Source organism: Coptis chinensis, chromosome 8 (genome assembly GCF_015680905.1).
Source record: "Coptis chinensis isolate HL-2020 chromosome 8, ASM1568090v1, whole genome shotgun sequence".
Classification (NCBI taxonomy): Eukaryota; Viridiplantae; Streptophyta; class Magnoliopsida; order Ranunculales; family Ranunculaceae; genus Coptis; species Coptis chinensis.
Genome location: NC_141463.1, coordinates 31,077,448 through 31,093,959, shown reverse-complemented (window position 1 = coordinate 31,093,959; position 16,512 = coordinate 31,077,448). Strand labels below are relative to the sequence as shown.

Genomic DNA, 16,512 nt, shown 5'->3' with positions numbered 1-16,512 from the left:
ATATATTCTGATTCGAAAATCTGCTAAATTACCATAAATTTAAGAAAACTATTATACAAACTAGATCGAGTTTAATATAATTCTATTTGAAAATTATGGATTAATATCCTAAACCACAAAGTGAATAGACTATCTCAATTTGATCTTAGTTTTCAAGTACTTATGCACCATAATCACTGCTCATTCACGTATTTCGGTTTATTTTTAATAAAAATATATTCTGATTCTAAAATTTGCCGCTAAATCACCATAAATCTAAGAAAACTATTATACAAGTTAGATCGAATTTAAGATAATTATATTTGAAAATTACGGATTAATATCCTAAACTACAAAGTGAAGATACTATCTCAATTTGATCCCTTTAGTTTCCAAGACTTCTATGCACTATAATCGCTGGTCATTAACGTATTTTGATTTATTTTCAATAAAAATATATTCTAATTCGAAAATTTGTGTGAGACATTTTGTAAAAAAATTTCAACACACAAAATATTTAATAGATCCCGAGCTTACCGTGACCAAAATCTAGTATATTACAAAAAGAAAAGCCACGACTGTATGAAGATTAGACAGGGCAAGACGCTGAACTTCCACCAAAGCATATGGTCCTAGACATGCCAATTAAAAAGAATCTACAATTGTCATACCGGGTCATGCTATCACAGCTAGGGAAGAAAGTAATGGCTGAGTACTATGTACTTATGTAGACACAAAAAGGAGAAAATTTTATGTCGGCAAGCTGAGAATACAATTATAACCTTCAAGCAATTGTGACCTACTCCATACAGGATATAAGGCTCACATTGCCAACATCTACGCACAATCTCTCTCCCTTCCCCAAAAAAATAATAATAAAACAACGGTGCGTTTTGATTATAATTTTTATGTAATTATGTAAAGATTTTGTATGGGTACTGGGAGTTACCATAACTAAAATCATCATCAAGAAAATCTTTATTAATTAGTGACACCGTTTCCATCAAGATGCGCAAAATCCATTTGACCTTACTGATGGTAGGTACATCCTCAGTAGAATCCCCTATAAGGTTAACAAACAATTAATCTTAATCTTGGGCATAAACCGTAGCCAAAAAAAATATAGTCAAATAAAAATAAATGAGTTCTAAGTCAAATGGCAAACCTGTTGCAAGTTTTGGTGGCAATGTAAGATTACTTAGCACTATATGCTCCAACCTGCTCTCAACATACTCGCTTGGATTTTCAGCAGACAGACCTTCAAAAAGGCATTGATTAACCGTTTGTGCAGTATATCTCTTCAACAGATCCATCAAAGGCTCGAAACCGTGATAATGTGGTAGAAAAGCACAAACGGTATTCAGCTCAGCTACAGGGTGCTCAAAAAGAGTCTGAGCAACAGAGCACAAACTGCACGAAAAGTTGTGATGCCCCAGAGTAAGAACCAAACGAGAATGTAACAACATTTCATAGCAGAAAAGTAACAGTGGCATGATATCCCTTACTACACCAATATTGTGTATCAAATTAGTTACTTCCAAATTAGTTTCATTACCGTATTAGACAAGTATTAAATTATATGAAAAAAAACCACAGTTCAAGATATGAATACTCTTGTATCTCTAACAGGCATTATGCGTCTGCTCAATAGGAAAAATATCTCATCTACATGCATGTACTATGAACCCCTAGCAACTAAATCATACGTAATGAATCATGGCCATAAGCTAGGTTAGATTGACACGAATTGTTGGACACGGCAAAATATAAAAATTTAAGATAAATTACATACAATATGTGTTCTATACGGATTTTTTTTCAAAATATAGCGTGTACATATAACCTAGCCCATATATAACATGACATTAATTAATGAGCTGAAACTCTAAAGAGAAATGCATGAACCGGCGGTAATTGCCTTTACTACACTGGGTTTCTACTGTTGGTTCTAATAATGAAATAATAGGTTTTGACTTTTGACAAAGAAATAGGGGGGATAGGAAGGACACTGTCTTCATCTTCATCAACTGGAAGACGACTCTTGACAAATTTATCAATGCCGAATTCAGAAGCTAATTCTTTAGTATTATCCTTAATACGGTTGAGCTCCTTTTTGGAACTAAAATCGGAGTCCGACCTATCAATACCAGACTCAACCCTCTTTGCTGACATTTTAAACACATGCCTCAAAACCAAATCAATCCGAAATGTGGATGTCTCAAAGATTCTCGAAAACTGTTCGACAAAATGCCACACAAGGATACATTCACTTGGGATTCAATTATAACTGCTCTTACCAAATCAGGATTTCTTGATGAAGCTTTTAAACTGTTTAACTCAATGCCTCATCCTGATCAGTGCTCCTGGAATTCTATGGTATCTGCTTTCGCGCAACATGATCATTTCGAAGAGGCATTGGACTCTTTTGTAAGAATGCATAGGGAGGATTTTCTACTTAATGGGTATTCATACTCTAGTGCTCTTAGTGCTGGACTAGTGGATATGAAGATGGGTATTCAGATTCATGGATCAATGTCTTAAGTATCCGTATTTGTTGGATGTTTATATGGGATCGTCGCTTATTGATATGTACGCCCAAAACGGGGAGAATGAAGAAGCATTTGAACTGTTCTGTCATTTGAAGAGAGAGTCCATATGGCCAACCCACTACACCTTCGGAAATGTCCTCAACGCCTGTGCCAACCTGTTGGGGAAACAGGCTCATACTCACGTCCTGAAACATGGAATCCGGTTTGTATCAGGACCGGAGTCTGATATCTTTGTGGGGAACTCACTTGTCAACATGTACACAAAATGTGGATCGATTGAAGATGGATATCGGTGTTTGGAAGCATGTCAGAACATGATCAAGTTTCATGGAATGCTATGATTGTGGGATATGCACAGAATGGGAAAGGGAATGAAGTTCTTGCTCTCTTTAGTAGAATGTTAAGATCTGGTGAGAGACCGGACCATGTGATGATGATTGGAGTTTTAAGTGCTTGCAGTCATGCAGGAATGGTTGAGGAGGGTTGGAGGTATTTCTACTCGATGAGACAGGAGCATGGTTTGGTACCATCAAAAGACCACTATACGTGTATGGTTGACGCGTTTTGGGGCGGGCAGGCTGCGCCTCGAGAAGCGAAAATGTTCATTGAAAGCATGCCAATGGAGGCTGATACTGTCCTCTGGGGTTCCCTGCTTGCTTCTTGTAAAGTTCACGGTAACCTTGAGATGGGAACACATGTGGCAGAGAAACTGTTGGAGCTTGATCCTAGTAACTTCGGTCCTTATGTTCTAGGCGTTCTACTCTCAAACATGTATGCAGAGCTTAAACAATGGGGGCAAGTTGCTAGAGTGAGGACACTAATGAGACGCACGAGGGTCGATTAAGCAGCCAGGGTGCAGTTGGATTGAAATAAATAACCAAGTGCATGTTTTCATGGTAAAAGATAAAAATCATCCTCAAAGAAAGGAGGTCTACAAGCTGTTGAATATCCTAGCCGCGCAGATGAAGAGAACAAGATATGTGTTAGATGTTGGACATCCCGAGTCCAAAACATACAAGGAGCCAATGGAAATGGATATTAGAGAAGGCTGCATTGCTGAATGATTCTCTCAAATGGTTGTGCAGTTTGAGACTGATGGACTGGGGCAGAAAATAGAGACTATATGTATCCTGACAGGGGTGGATCAGAGTGATGATCACAGAGACTATTAAGCAGGTAATTTAATGATAATTTGAATTGCATTTTTTTATTGGTTTAGGATTATTGTATTTGTGATTTAAATGTTTATTGTAAATGTTCATAAACTAGAGATGCGGCATGTAAACCTGTGCCACTTGTACAAAAACCTATCTCATCCATTTTGGAGAAGATCCAGCAAAGGAAGCTAGAGGTTTCGAAAAAGTGGGTTGTGATATAAGGATCACCTTCTTTTGTAAATTTAGTTTGTCGTTTGTTTCTGATTGAGACTGGTTCGTTGTTGCAGACTTAGCATTATGAATAATCATGTTGAAACCAATGAATTTTCAAGAGTGGTTGTGCTTGATCTTCATCCGGAACAAGTTTGTGATGATAGTTTAGGGGAAGACAAAGAACTTGCAGAAGAGGTGATGATTTTTGTATGTTCATGCGGAGTTGTTTTCATATTCAGGAATAATTTTGTTGTGTATCAATAGGAAGGAGACATGCCCTTTGCAAATGAAGATAGTAATGCTGTAGATACCAGTAATGTAGAAAGTGCTAGCAAACCTGCATCACTTCCAAGTCCTAATAAACCTATTCTCTCCAACACAATGAGTACTCTCCTCTAAAACTCTGGTACATTAAGAAGTACATATGGAAGTTTGTATTTTGTGTTACTATATGCTAAATCATATTCTTTGCAGATTAATGTGATTCCAATACAATGTAATGTAGGTATATTTAAATAAGTACGCATCTTATGGACGTTCATGGTACATAAGTTTGTAATTGTTTGCAGAATTTTGGTAGAAAATAAGTGAATAAAGATATTACGAGTAATAAATCGAGCCTCCAATTTTATATGTTTTTTTTTTATTGGTAAGCCTGTTTTAAATGAGATCAGTAACTCTTTGATGCTGGCGGGGTTCGAGCCCAGACCTCTGGTATCATCACCCAAAGGTTTTACCAACTTTGCTAGTCCTTTTGTCATAGATATTGAAGTACCAAATGTTAAGCATTGCTAATTCTGTATAGTAGGTATTTTGCGTACTAGGTGACCAGTAATCGGGTCATCAGGAGAAATAATTTTAGGTTTTCAAATTCAGCGAATCTACCACTCAAGAAGTGCCCTTTTTTTTGAGCTTCAGTATTTTGGTATTTAAATGTAAAGCATGAAGCGGTGTTAGAAAATAGTTTGAAGAACATAAACCCATGAATATGTCCTCTCATCTAAATGGGTTTTGTGTATTTTGTATTAATTTGTAGTTTTGAAGCACTTAATCTTACTTGTATGTACTGCAGCCTTTGGATGAGGAGTCAAAATGTGTGTTTCGTGCTCCGATAAATGATACTCAGGTTCTCTTCCTATGTCTACCTGTATCCTGTATTTCCATCCAATGTTTTGCAGATTTTAGGAAATAAAGGTTTGGTCTGCATGTCTTTGCTGCAGGATCTTTCTGATGGTTTCCAGACAAGTGACGAGGAAGATCTAGAAGACAGTCCTGTGGAAGAAGTTCTTGCACCATCAGTCCTTACCATGAACTTGAAGCTTGATTCTGCTCCTCTGGATGACATGTATGATTCTGAAGAGCCTTTTGACACACTTATTCTTTTTTCCCTTCTTTGCATGGATAATGGAACTGGTAATGTGGTTGCTTTTGGTCTGGAATTTTGCTGACAAATACAAATTTTATGTTTTTATGTAGTATGAACTAACTCTAAATTTTATGGTACTAACGAGAAAATATTTTATCAATACAGTGACATTTCATAAATTACTCCTGAAAACAGTTGATAAGACTTTTATGCTGTAGTTTATCTGCTTTTATTTCTGACTTTTGGTGTGTTTTGTATGCTGTTTGCATTGTCTGCAAAGAACACGTGAAAATTGCTAGTTGCAACCTTTTGTCTGGGTTGTAAAAGGTTCTTCTGAACTTGGACAATTGTAAAATTTATTATAGTAGTAGCTCAATTTAGCTACCCAGTGTTAGCTTTTAGGGATACAGACAGGCCAAATTGGTACACAATTTTGGTTATAGCCTGGAGCATTTGCTCGAATTCTTATTCATTCCTATTTTTTTTCTTCTTTTTGCTTTAACCTTATTTATTTTTTTTATTCAAATATTAGTATGTGATAAAATGGAGTTGAGTACATAGTAGGTTACAAGTTTTGTGTACATCATTCATAAGGATATTTACAGTATAAAGATCTTTAAAAAGTCAATAAACGAAAAAGAAAAATATGGTTTATTCATTTGGAGTTTAGGTGGATACACCAAAGCTACAGCCAAATGTACCAGGTCACAGCACACTGAATCGTAGCATTTGCTTGTGTAACTGTGTGCTTCTAATATTTTTTCAAGATATGATCTGTGTGCAACATACTTCTATTAGTAAAATCTATTACGTGCTACCAATACTTGATCCTTGGTTATGCTGACCTTGCAATGGGATTCCTGAATTCTTTGCAGTTCTTCTGATGAAGAAGATTATGACAAGGAGAATATTGATCCTCATGCGTGCAAAGCGAGTGAAGAGGAGGTGTATCCAAAAGGTGATCCTGTTAAAGCTTTTGTGGATGATGAAGCGGAAGAGAAAGATGATAGTGACAATGACTTAATGCGATTCAAAGAAAATGAAGAGGATGAGGAAAATGAAGAAAGTGAAGAATTTAATGATCCGATAGTGTCTGGATACAAAGAGAAGCCTATAGATAACGCAAAGCGTGATCAACTTCATCGGATGTGGCTTGAACAACAAGATGCCGCTGCTACAGACAACGTTTTACAGAGGCTGAAATGTGGTGGTAATCAACTTAGAGAGCCAATTGCGCTTGAAGAGGAAGGAGATGATGAAAAGGAAGCGGATGGTGAGGACTTTGATAAGGATTCTATGGATGATGCTTCCACAAAATGTTGTGTGGATAAATTCAAAAAAATTAAAGCAGATGATGTCTCAGATGTTCACTGATAAGGATGATGTCTTCTTATCTTCTGATGACGAAGAAACAAAGCAGAAGCTAGTACGGATACGCCTTCTTGAGAAAGCCATGAGTTCCTTTTTGGCAATTATTCGGGTCAAATTTATCGCAAATGTCGATTAACATTCTGTATGTGCTTCATAATATGTATAGAGTTTGAATCATTAGGAGTATTTTATTCACTTCCCCCTGTCTATTTATCTTTTAAAAGACATAAGTAATTTTTGTAAATTTTCTGAAACAGGAAGAACATTCCTCATTTTTATCTCCGGCAGAAGATGTAAACTCCAGAGAAGTTTTTGGTCTTATAAAGAAGCTGAATATTGCACCTGACTCCAAGAAAAAAGCAAAATCATCATGTAGGAGCTATTCAATTTCAGAATTCTCGATCGTTATCGCCATCTCTTGCTTTTACCCGTAATATGCTTATTAAACACCAGTACAATGTTTTGCAGCTTTCTTCGATAAGTTGGTCACAGACTCACAGGAGGAAACATCAACAGTTCATTGAAGGTAATGTAATTTATATAATATCTATGGAGTCAAAAACAGTTTTTGTACATAGGTTTTGGGGCTTTAGCTGCAGTCAAGAAAGTTTAGTGGATTCTTTTTGGTTGTCGATGGTCACTTTGATTATTTGAAATTTAGGGTGCGTTTAAATGTATTGGACAATGTCTAGGCTGTTTTTTATGCTTGGGCAGTCTTGATGTGTTTTACGGTTGTACCATAATCTTCATAGTTAATCACCCTGCTTTCGCACAAGAATTTATAGCTCAATTGGTTGCGTACCTCTTTCCTTATGGGAGAGGTTGCAAGTTCGCCTTCGGGCTAGGTTCCCTTTTTAAATATAAGAGAAATAGAAAAATATTAATTCACCAAGGAGTCCCAAAATACTGGAATCCTATTGTCGAGTGAATTATATTTCCACCCCCAGCAACTTTGCCAATTAGATTTCCACCCCCAGTTTTTCGATTATTAGACTTCCGCCCCCAATTTCACAGCATGACCAAGTCAACTCTCTTTGACTAGATTCCGTCTGTTTTGTGCTTGTACAATGTCAAATCTACCCTTCACCATGTAAAAGGTCAAAAATACCCATTGACTCTTCCAAGACCAAAATCATTCAAATTGCCACGTGTCATCATCCTATCCATTTAATCCAACGTACACCAAAAAAATTCTTAAATGACACCTACTACCCTTACTTACCAAATATTACCAAACTACCCTCACTCATGTTTACCCCCTTCTGCCACGTGTCATCATCCTAACAGGCATCTTAAGTTAGTAAGCCAACATCTCAAACCACTCTATCAGCTTTTCTTTTCAAAGATAATATAATAAAAAATACAATGTAAGAACAAAAGTAATGTTCATCTTCTCCCTCTCTCCCCCACCTATGTGATGGTCGGAGGTCATCTGTATAAATAAATTTAATGATCTACCCCCACAAAATTCTTGATTACTAACGAATTTCAAGTTCAAATTCATCTCTTCACAAGATAATGATCTACAAAAGTTAAAATGATTTCACACCAAATAAACAAGTTACAATCCAAATCATGAAACCCAAATAATTGGGTATCTCTTATATTTGTCCACATACTTATTTCCAAAGTATAAATGGATCGCACCTTCACCCATTGTGTAAATCAATCTTCCAAAGTAAACACTCACACAAACTAAAGTTATCAGACATGGCAGAGAAGGAAGGAGGAATTGTCAAGAAGGGACATGAAGAGGGCACAAAAATGGCCATTGCTCTTCTTAAAGAATTTGGACTCCCTCTTGGCCTTCTTCCTCTTGAGAACATAACCGAAGTCGGTTTTGTAAGAACTACTGGTTATATGTGGATTATCCAGGAAAAGAAGGTGGAACATAATTTTAAGATTGTAAGCAAACTTGTGAGCTATGATACCGAAATTCAGGGCGTTGACCTTGTTAATAATCGAAAACCAGTTTTATGTGTTCTAGTACTAAATCTTGTCGAAGCCCTTTTACTTATTCTGGAATCCCATTTGAAGGTTCCTACTTCAATTCCCACTTCTACATATGCAGTCTTCTTAGCTGAAGTAAGTAACACAATCATTTGCAGGTCTATGTTCAAATTCAATACAAAGTTGCTAATGATGTTGGGGCTGCATAAAAGAGTTCAGAAATACTAAACTGAACTAGAAATAAAGGTTAGAGAAGTTTCTTAATAAACAGGTATTATATATACTTCATTACCCATAATGTGCATAAAGTCTTGGGTTATCTTGGACTTTTGTAATTTTCTGACTTTTGTGTGACATTTTCATTGCTTTTCGGGAATGAGAAAGCTGAAATACTTTTGGAATACTTCATCAGTGGATGCACAACAGATTGTGAGATGCAGAGATGCTGGAAGGGGAAGTGAGTTAGGGTTGTCGACTCTCTATTTTTATTTGTTGTTTGTCTAAAATTCAGTGAACTTGTAAGAGTGTTCTCATTACAACTCGTGTTGTTGAATTATTAAGAAGCTAAATTGTTCTAATGCAGATGCAAAACTTCATAGTTTGTACTTGGTGGTGGTGTTTCTGAATTCGGGTCCAGTGATGAATGCTGACTTGGTGGAGATTGCGTTCATGTGATCAGGATTCAAGACACCATACCTAAGGTCTTCATGTTGTTATCCAGTAGTATGTATTGATACTTCTTGTAGAGAAGTTCAAGTTGCTAAGGCAAGTTCAAACTTCAAACCTAATCTCTAACGCAGCTTGGTCCTAGTTTTATAGAATAAACACTTCCTGCAAAGATGCATGCAGTCACAGTCCAGCTCTTTACACATATCTATGGAATTTTCATGCATGCCAACAGTCTATTGTGTCCTTGGCAGAATTTCATAGTTCATAGTTCGTACATAGCAGATTTTATAGCAGTACATAATGAAAAAATTGATGTCCTTCCTGAGGAAGCGCCTTGTACAAAAGTGACTAAACACGGCATAAAGTGAGGACAACAAGGCGCATGCGTTTGATACCACAAATGTTTCAAAAGCCTGTTTTCTTCTTAGTGTTGCAGTGCCTTGATTCGGTCCATCACTTATGTATCCACCGGGTGAATGAGACTGGCAATGAGTGCACACACCATTAAATCAAAATCACTTTGATCTTTCAATCCCTTCTCGTCCACTTTATCACTGCATATTGATGAGTAAAAACATAATATTACACCAAACCAAAAGGAAAACACAAGAACAGTATAGTCCTAAATATTGTTCTTCATCTTCTACAATCATCTTCATCATCAAATCCATGTCAAGGATTTAAGAAGTAGGCTTACATAAAAAAAATTGGCAGAGAATTTAGTTGGGCTTTAGCTCCAGACTGCGACATTCAGGCCCAAATTCGTAATGAATGATGCTGAAGATTGAAGATTGACGCAAATTACTGAAAGAACAACTCAACGGCTCACACATATGTACGTAGTTGAGACTTCAGACTTGAGAGTCTTAGCTAACTGGATAGGCAGGATAGTAAGTGCTTTTGGTCCTAGATCTACGTTAATTTCACAACTCATACACACGAGATCGCGAGGTACATGAATGTTTGAATGTGACATATATCCACATCAAATTCACCAACACAAAAGAGTATTAGAGACTTAGAGTATATAGATCATTAAATTTATTTATACACATAACCTCCGACTATCACATAGGTGGGGGAGAGATGGAGAAGATGAACAGTACTTTTGTTCTTATGTTATGTTGTATTTTTTATTATATTGTCTTTGAAAAGAAAAGCTGATAGAGTGGTTTGAGATGTTGGTTTACTAACTTAAGATGCCTGTTAGGATGATGACACGTGGAAGAAGAGGTAAACATGAGTGAGGGCATTTCGGTAAATTTTGGTAAGCAAGGGTAGTGGGTGTCATTTAAGAATTTTTTTGGTGTACGTTGGATTAAATGGATAAGATGATGACATGTGGCAATTGGAATGATTTTGGTCTTGGAAGAGTCCATGGGTATTTTAGACATTTTACATAGTGAAGGGTAGATTTGACATTGCACAAACACGAAACAGACAGAATCTAGTCAAAGAGAGTTGACTTGGTCATGCTGTGAAATTGGGGGTGGAAGTCTAATAATCGAAAAACTGGGGGTGGAAGTCTAATTGGAAAAGTTGCTGGGGGTGGAAATCTAATTCACTCCCTATTGTCCCTCTTAAATAGGACTGTCAATGGGCTGGACGTGAATAGAACCCACCTAGGTCTAGGCCCGAGCCAGATGAGACCATGGAATGGCAAAATATGGACTCATGGTAAAAGATAAAACTCATCCTTACAGAAAGGAGGTCTACAAGTTGTTGAATATCCTTACCGCGCACAGGGGTGGATTGAGGAATTTTAACCTGGGGGCTGTAGTTAAGTTAAACTAAAAAAAATAAATAAAATTGTAACAATGTCCAACCAAAAACTATATAGGCATAAGGCATTATCTTCGTTTTCATTTCTGACAAATATTATACCAAAAAGTAATCATTTTCATTATACTACTCAAAATGAGCAAAAACAAATGTCTTCACATAGACACATACTCACAATAGATCTTGATAAGTATAACAAAAGACATCCAAAAGTTAAAATATGGCAGTAATGAAATTGTGACTTACGAGGTTTCTTATTAAATTCATCTATTACTAACTCTATATCGATTTCGTTAGCAAACTCCTTTTCGATGTATATAATTATGCAATCCGCAATAAACTCATCATCCATCTTGTTATAGAGTCGTGTTTTGACAAGTTTCATAGTTGAAAAGGCTGGTTCGTGATCAATCATTTGTGGAGATAGCAAGAGTCAAGATAAGACGAATTAATCTATCAATCAAATGATAAATAATTGACTTTCTTGTTTCGACTAAAGCTCGACATAACTCAGAAATTGTAGTTGACTTCTCAAAATAAGTATCTCCTGCTTCGTAAATTCTTCACAATAATATTTCTCGGCGAGCTTGCAAATATCATCAATATGAAAGTACTTAAAACATCTTTTTGGGTCCAAAGTCAATTAAGAGAAAGAAGCTACATTGTCTTTTCGGAGAATCTACTCTTCAACTCCACCAACTAGTAATTTATTACAACATTGAAAATATCAACGTGGTAGTGGTACTCAACTATAATACAATCATTATGTTGGCAAGAACGATGTGTACCCCATATGACGAGAGCTCATATTAGGAATATCAATGTCATGCTTCTTGCAAAAAGAAATCACATCCCCAAGGAAACTATTCCAACTTGTTTCTCTAAACTCTTGAAGAAGCTCCTTCGTACTTAAGACTAAACCCATGACATTTAGAATGTCTTGAGACTTCACTTGCAAGGTTTTACATAGTACATTCGTGATTCCCATAGTCTTATGCAATAAATGAAACATAAAGACAAATTCAAAGTCTCTCATAGCAACATAAGAACCCTTGGCTTCCCCACGCATGGTGTTACTAGACCCATTCTTCATGATGAGTTCAAGAACCATATAAATTGCATCATACATCTCCATCAAGATACAAATGGATTCATAGTAAGAACTCTATCGAGTTTCTCCAGCTCGTTGCAATGTACAAACTTGATTAGCACCTTGTCCACTATTAAGCTCACCAATTGCTAACAAGTTTTCAATTTCCTTTTTTCGAGCTATCTCCAACTCTTTAAGCGGAACATAGAAATTAACAATGGGTGCCAACTTTGAAAAGAATAACCAAACATCATAAACATCTTTAGAAACATAGTACATTCGTGATTCCCATAGTCTTATGCAATAAATGAAACATAAAAACAAATTCAAAGTCTCTCATAGCAACATAAGAACCCTTGGCTTCCCTACGCATGGTGCTACTAGACCCATTCTTCATGATGAGTTCAAGAACCATACAAATTGCATCATACATCTCTATCAAGATACAAATGGATTCATAGTAAGAACTCTATCGAGTTTCTCCAGCTCGTTGCAATGTACAAACTTGATTAGCACCTTGTTCACTATTAAGCTCACCAATTGCTAACAAGTTTTAAATTTCCTTTTTTCGAGCTATCTCCAACTCTTTCTTCCGCTTAGGCGGAACATAGAGATTAACAATGGGTACCAACTTTGAAAAAATAACCAAACATCAGAAACATCTTTAGAAGCCGCAACTAATACAAGTTGTAGTCGATACGCAAAACAATGCACATAATATGCATAATGACACTCCTTAAGAAATAATATTTGTAATTCATTCTATTGACCACACATATTACTAGCACTATCATAACATTGGCCTCTCATATTTCCAATAAGCAAATTCTTACTAGCAAGAACTTTGGAAATATCTTTTGGGTCTTTTTGTAGTACGCCACACTATATTAGCGTGATTTTGAGTTTAGTCACACGAAGTACAAATATTTGATTTTAGTCACACTCGTCATTAACAAGTCATATCTCAAGCTATATATATATATAGCTTGAGACAGACTTGTTGACGGAGTGTGACTAAAATCAAATATTTGTACTTCGTGTGACTAAACTCAAAATCACTTTTTATAACACTTTTAATATATATATGGGGTAGGTTCCATTTATAACACTTTTTATACAACGTTTTATACAATATCCCTTGAAAATATTAATTAAGCATTGATTCTTTGTAGATATGATCTTAATACCATGGAGATCATCTCTACAAAAATTCAAATCATTTGAAAACTCCTAACCATGAGAAAAATTGCTCTCAACCTATTAATTTTTATCAACGATCTAGAAATATCGATTTTGTAACTCTTTTTTGGCAAACTTAGAAATGTTCAAAAGACCCGATTTTTTGTGGAGGTCATATCCATGGTGAGAATATCTTATCTACAAAAAATTAGCCCTTGAAACTTCTTGAAGGGTCCATTGGGGTATTGTATAAAAAGTGTTGTAAAAGTAACCTACCCTAGTGTATAAAAGTATATATATATATACACGTGTTTTGTTGGCTTTAGAGTGACATCCCACAAGCGAAGGTATGTCCGAGTGGACATCCTACGGACATGTCACTGACATACTACTGTTTGTGTCCTTAAAGCCCAGCCCACGAACTCAACAAAACACAAAACAGAAATTGGTGAACAAATACTTTCGTGAAACAGTGTCCGAAACCAACTAAGTTGAAAAACACTCCAAACTCCGAAAACTCCAAATTGAAAAACCCACTCCGCCATTCAAGATCATCACAAACTTTAACCCCAGGTTAGTTACTTCCCTTGTTGCCCATTGCATTATTTGTTACTTGTTATTTTTCTGTTATTTTAACATTAAACATTTACATTAAACATTTTAACCCGTGAGGTATGGTGATTACTTGTTACCCTCCTCACATATTACTTAAAATCAAATGCCCATTCCACTATGCCCATTGCAATAATCAAATAACCATTGCATTACCCATGATTTCAGTTCACTATTCAGTTCACTATTCTCCATATTTCATTCAACATTGATCAACTACTTGCATACTGTCTGTAACTAGTTATTATCTAGTTATTATCTGTAACTTTCATGTGGAATTGAAAAGTACTTGATCATTTTTCCCAATTTTCCCAAATTGTAATTAGAATGATTAATCCTTTGACCAACTAAGTTGATTACCAATTTCTGATAGAGTCACAAGTTCCAATGACTTAATGTGAGGAGGACGATTGCATGAAAAGGAAATCAGTCTTTGCTTGTTCAGGTATGGGGATTCTAGAGGGTCCTGTATAGACCATGAAAGTGTATATGAGTACATAGCTCATGGTTGTGCTGTTATTCAATGTTATGTATATTAAGGTCATAGCTTTGTTCTTGTAGCTCTATACTAGACTTTTTATATACACCCCGTATCAATGTTTAATTGCCAATGTCTGGTTTAGAATTTTATAGTAACTGTCTTTTAAACTTTCTATAGTATTTCTACATCCATGAATAATAGCAAGTGTCCATTATGTGGTAGCTTTGTATTCGATAGAATTTCAAGAACCGCGTTGAATCCTAGACGGTGTTTCTTCATTTGTGCAAGAAATACAGATCATTTACTGGTAGAACATAGATGTACATATTTTATATGGGAGAAGAGTGAGATAAATTATGGAAGTTGTTCGTCTGCCCCAGCTCTAATTCCATCCACAAATTTTTTTATTTTCAAATTTCGAAAAGTGAAGTTTCCATTTGCGCAAGGAAGATAAAGATTGATTCATTTATTCACTGGATCAGCATGCTCATTTTGAGGTTGTTGTTGGTGTGTATGCTTTTAGTGGTTATATGTATTATCAAATACCTAATTAAGGTGATATGGTGCTTTTGATGGTTTTGAAGAGGATGGTATAACTGCTCGGTTATTTGTTAAGAATCTGTTATGAATATGTTGAATCTGTTATCTATTGAATTTTTTCGGTTATCTGTTAAGAATCTGTTATGAATTTGTTGAATTTTTCGGTTATCTGTTATGAATCTGTTGAGTGTGTGTTGAATGTGTGTTATGAAATTTGCTTGGTACAGGAAAGAAGAGTACTCTCTTTGCAAACCTTGTGAATGTAGACCGAACATGATACTTGACACTTGCAGCTGGAAAGCTAAAATAGAAATAGAAATACTTGACACTAGTGTGAGTGAAACTCTAGTTGTTTAGTTAACCCCTATTGCAGCTAGAAAGCTAAAATAGAAAGAGTACTACGACGCGCTCTGACATGATTTTCCAACTGTTAATTCAAACGATACAATGCAAAATACAATACAAAATAACGATGTGTCCTCTGTTAATTCAAACGATGTACATAATCATGAACTAGATTACAATATAGGACAAATCGGACTTTCGAATCAACACGATTGTAATGTGTTGCCATTGCAAACAGCATCTTCAAACCCAAATAATGCAAACTTAATATACAAAAAAAAAAGTATCATGTGAAAGGAAACATGAAAATGAATATACTGAAAGCAGGTTCAAGAACAGATTATGAGGCATCAACAGTCACTTAATTGGTTTCTTGTTTTTTTTAAAGTTTTATCATAATGCACACTGCCAAGAACAAACAGCGTGAGTCACACCAGCAGCAGGCATCAGAACTTCACATCTGTTGTCCATGTTCCTTGAACGCTAGGGTGTTTTGTGACATATCGTGTTTTCAGCTTCAAAACCTTCCTTCCTAGTGCATTAAGTTGTAACAACAACTAATGCTTATCACTGCTTTAATCTCTTCACAATCCAAAAATGTCTTGAGTTAATAACATAAACCAACATTTTAGAATTTAAAGTGCACTAGTATACATATGTCAAATAAGGGAATAACCAACAAACACCAATACAAATGTCCTCACATCTTGCAGTCCTTCACTCAAATCCTTTTTAATCTCATCTCTCTGTTCACCAATATCTTCATGTGCTATACTGTTACTTAACGCTTTCAATGCGTCACTTGAGAGAAATTGGAAAGAAACTGTCTGGGGTAAATTCAATTCCTTGGTTCCTGTTATGATAAGCCAAAGGATCATAAATCACTATATGAAGAAAGCATAAAAGGAAGTTTCTAAAGCTCATGAAAGGAAGTCCAAGGCATATGCGCGCCTATGCACGGTCTGCTCACGGGGCAGACCACGTACAGATAAAACAAGGATGTCCTTGTTTGTTCATAAACTAAGATATAAGGTTATATTGATTTCTACATATACCTTGGATTTCCTTAGTACAAATAATATCTCACTATATTTTATGACATACTGAGATTTACGCATTTTAGCTGCATAGTGCTTCATAATTCATGCTGCTCTTGCACTAGTAACTGTACTATGATGAGAAGAAACATCTATTCCAACCACAGATAACTGGTACTGGAAGGTTAATAC

At 35.8% G+C, this 16,512-nt stretch overlaps 1 protein-coding gene and 1 pseudogene across 7 annotated transcripts; both read left to right on the top strand.

Annotated features, from left to right (window-relative positions):
• The first annotated feature begins 1,852 nt into the window (after positions 1-1,852).
• LOC147481059 (pentatricopeptide repeat-containing protein At2g13600 pseudogene) lies at positions 1,853-3,690 on the top strand (annotated as a pseudogene).
• Positions 3,691-3,766: 76 nt separating this feature from the next.
• Positions 3,767-9,423, top strand: LOC147481058 (uncharacterized). Of its 7 annotated transcripts, none has more exons than XM_086580866.1 (10): positions 3,774-3,890; positions 3,973-4,093; positions 4,971-5,024; positions 5,119-5,243; positions 6,140-6,777; positions 6,893-7,007; positions 7,104-7,161; positions 8,744-8,831; positions 8,970-9,042; positions 9,169-9,423. In XM_086580866.1, exons 2-5 carry the CDS (start codon positions 3,983-3,985, stop codon positions 6,636-6,638), a joined length of 789 nt encoding a protein of 262 aa, XP_086436992.1. In that variant the 5' UTR covers positions 3,774-3,890; positions 3,973-3,982; the 3' UTR covers positions 6,639-6,777; positions 6,893-7,007; positions 7,104-7,161; positions 8,744-8,831; positions 8,970-9,042; positions 9,169-9,423. The 7 variants fall into 7 exon arrangements, with proteins under 7 accessions (XP_086436990.1, XP_086436992.1, XP_086436993.1 ...); XM_086580867.1 differs by having other exon boundaries at positions 8,744-8,856; XM_086580865.1 differs by having other exon boundaries at positions 8,744-9,042.
• Positions 9,424-16,512: the final 7,089 nt, after the last annotated feature.

What these genes read in the sequence shown, in the direction of transcription:
- LOC147481058 (XM_086580866.1), top strand. Translation starts at nt 3,983, where the DNA reads ATGAATAATCATGTTGAAACCAATGAATTTTCAAGAGTGGTTGTGCTT. An exon ending in CTCCGATAAATGATACTCAG is followed by an intron (nt 5,025 to 5,118) that starts GTTCTCTTCCTA and finishes TCTTTGCTGCAG; the next exon opens with GATCTTTCTGATGGTTTCCA. An exon ending in TCTGCTCCTCTGGATGACAT is followed by an intron (nt 5,244 to 6,139) that starts GTATGATTCTGA and finishes AATTCTTTGCAG; the next exon opens with TTCTTCTGATGAAGAAGATT.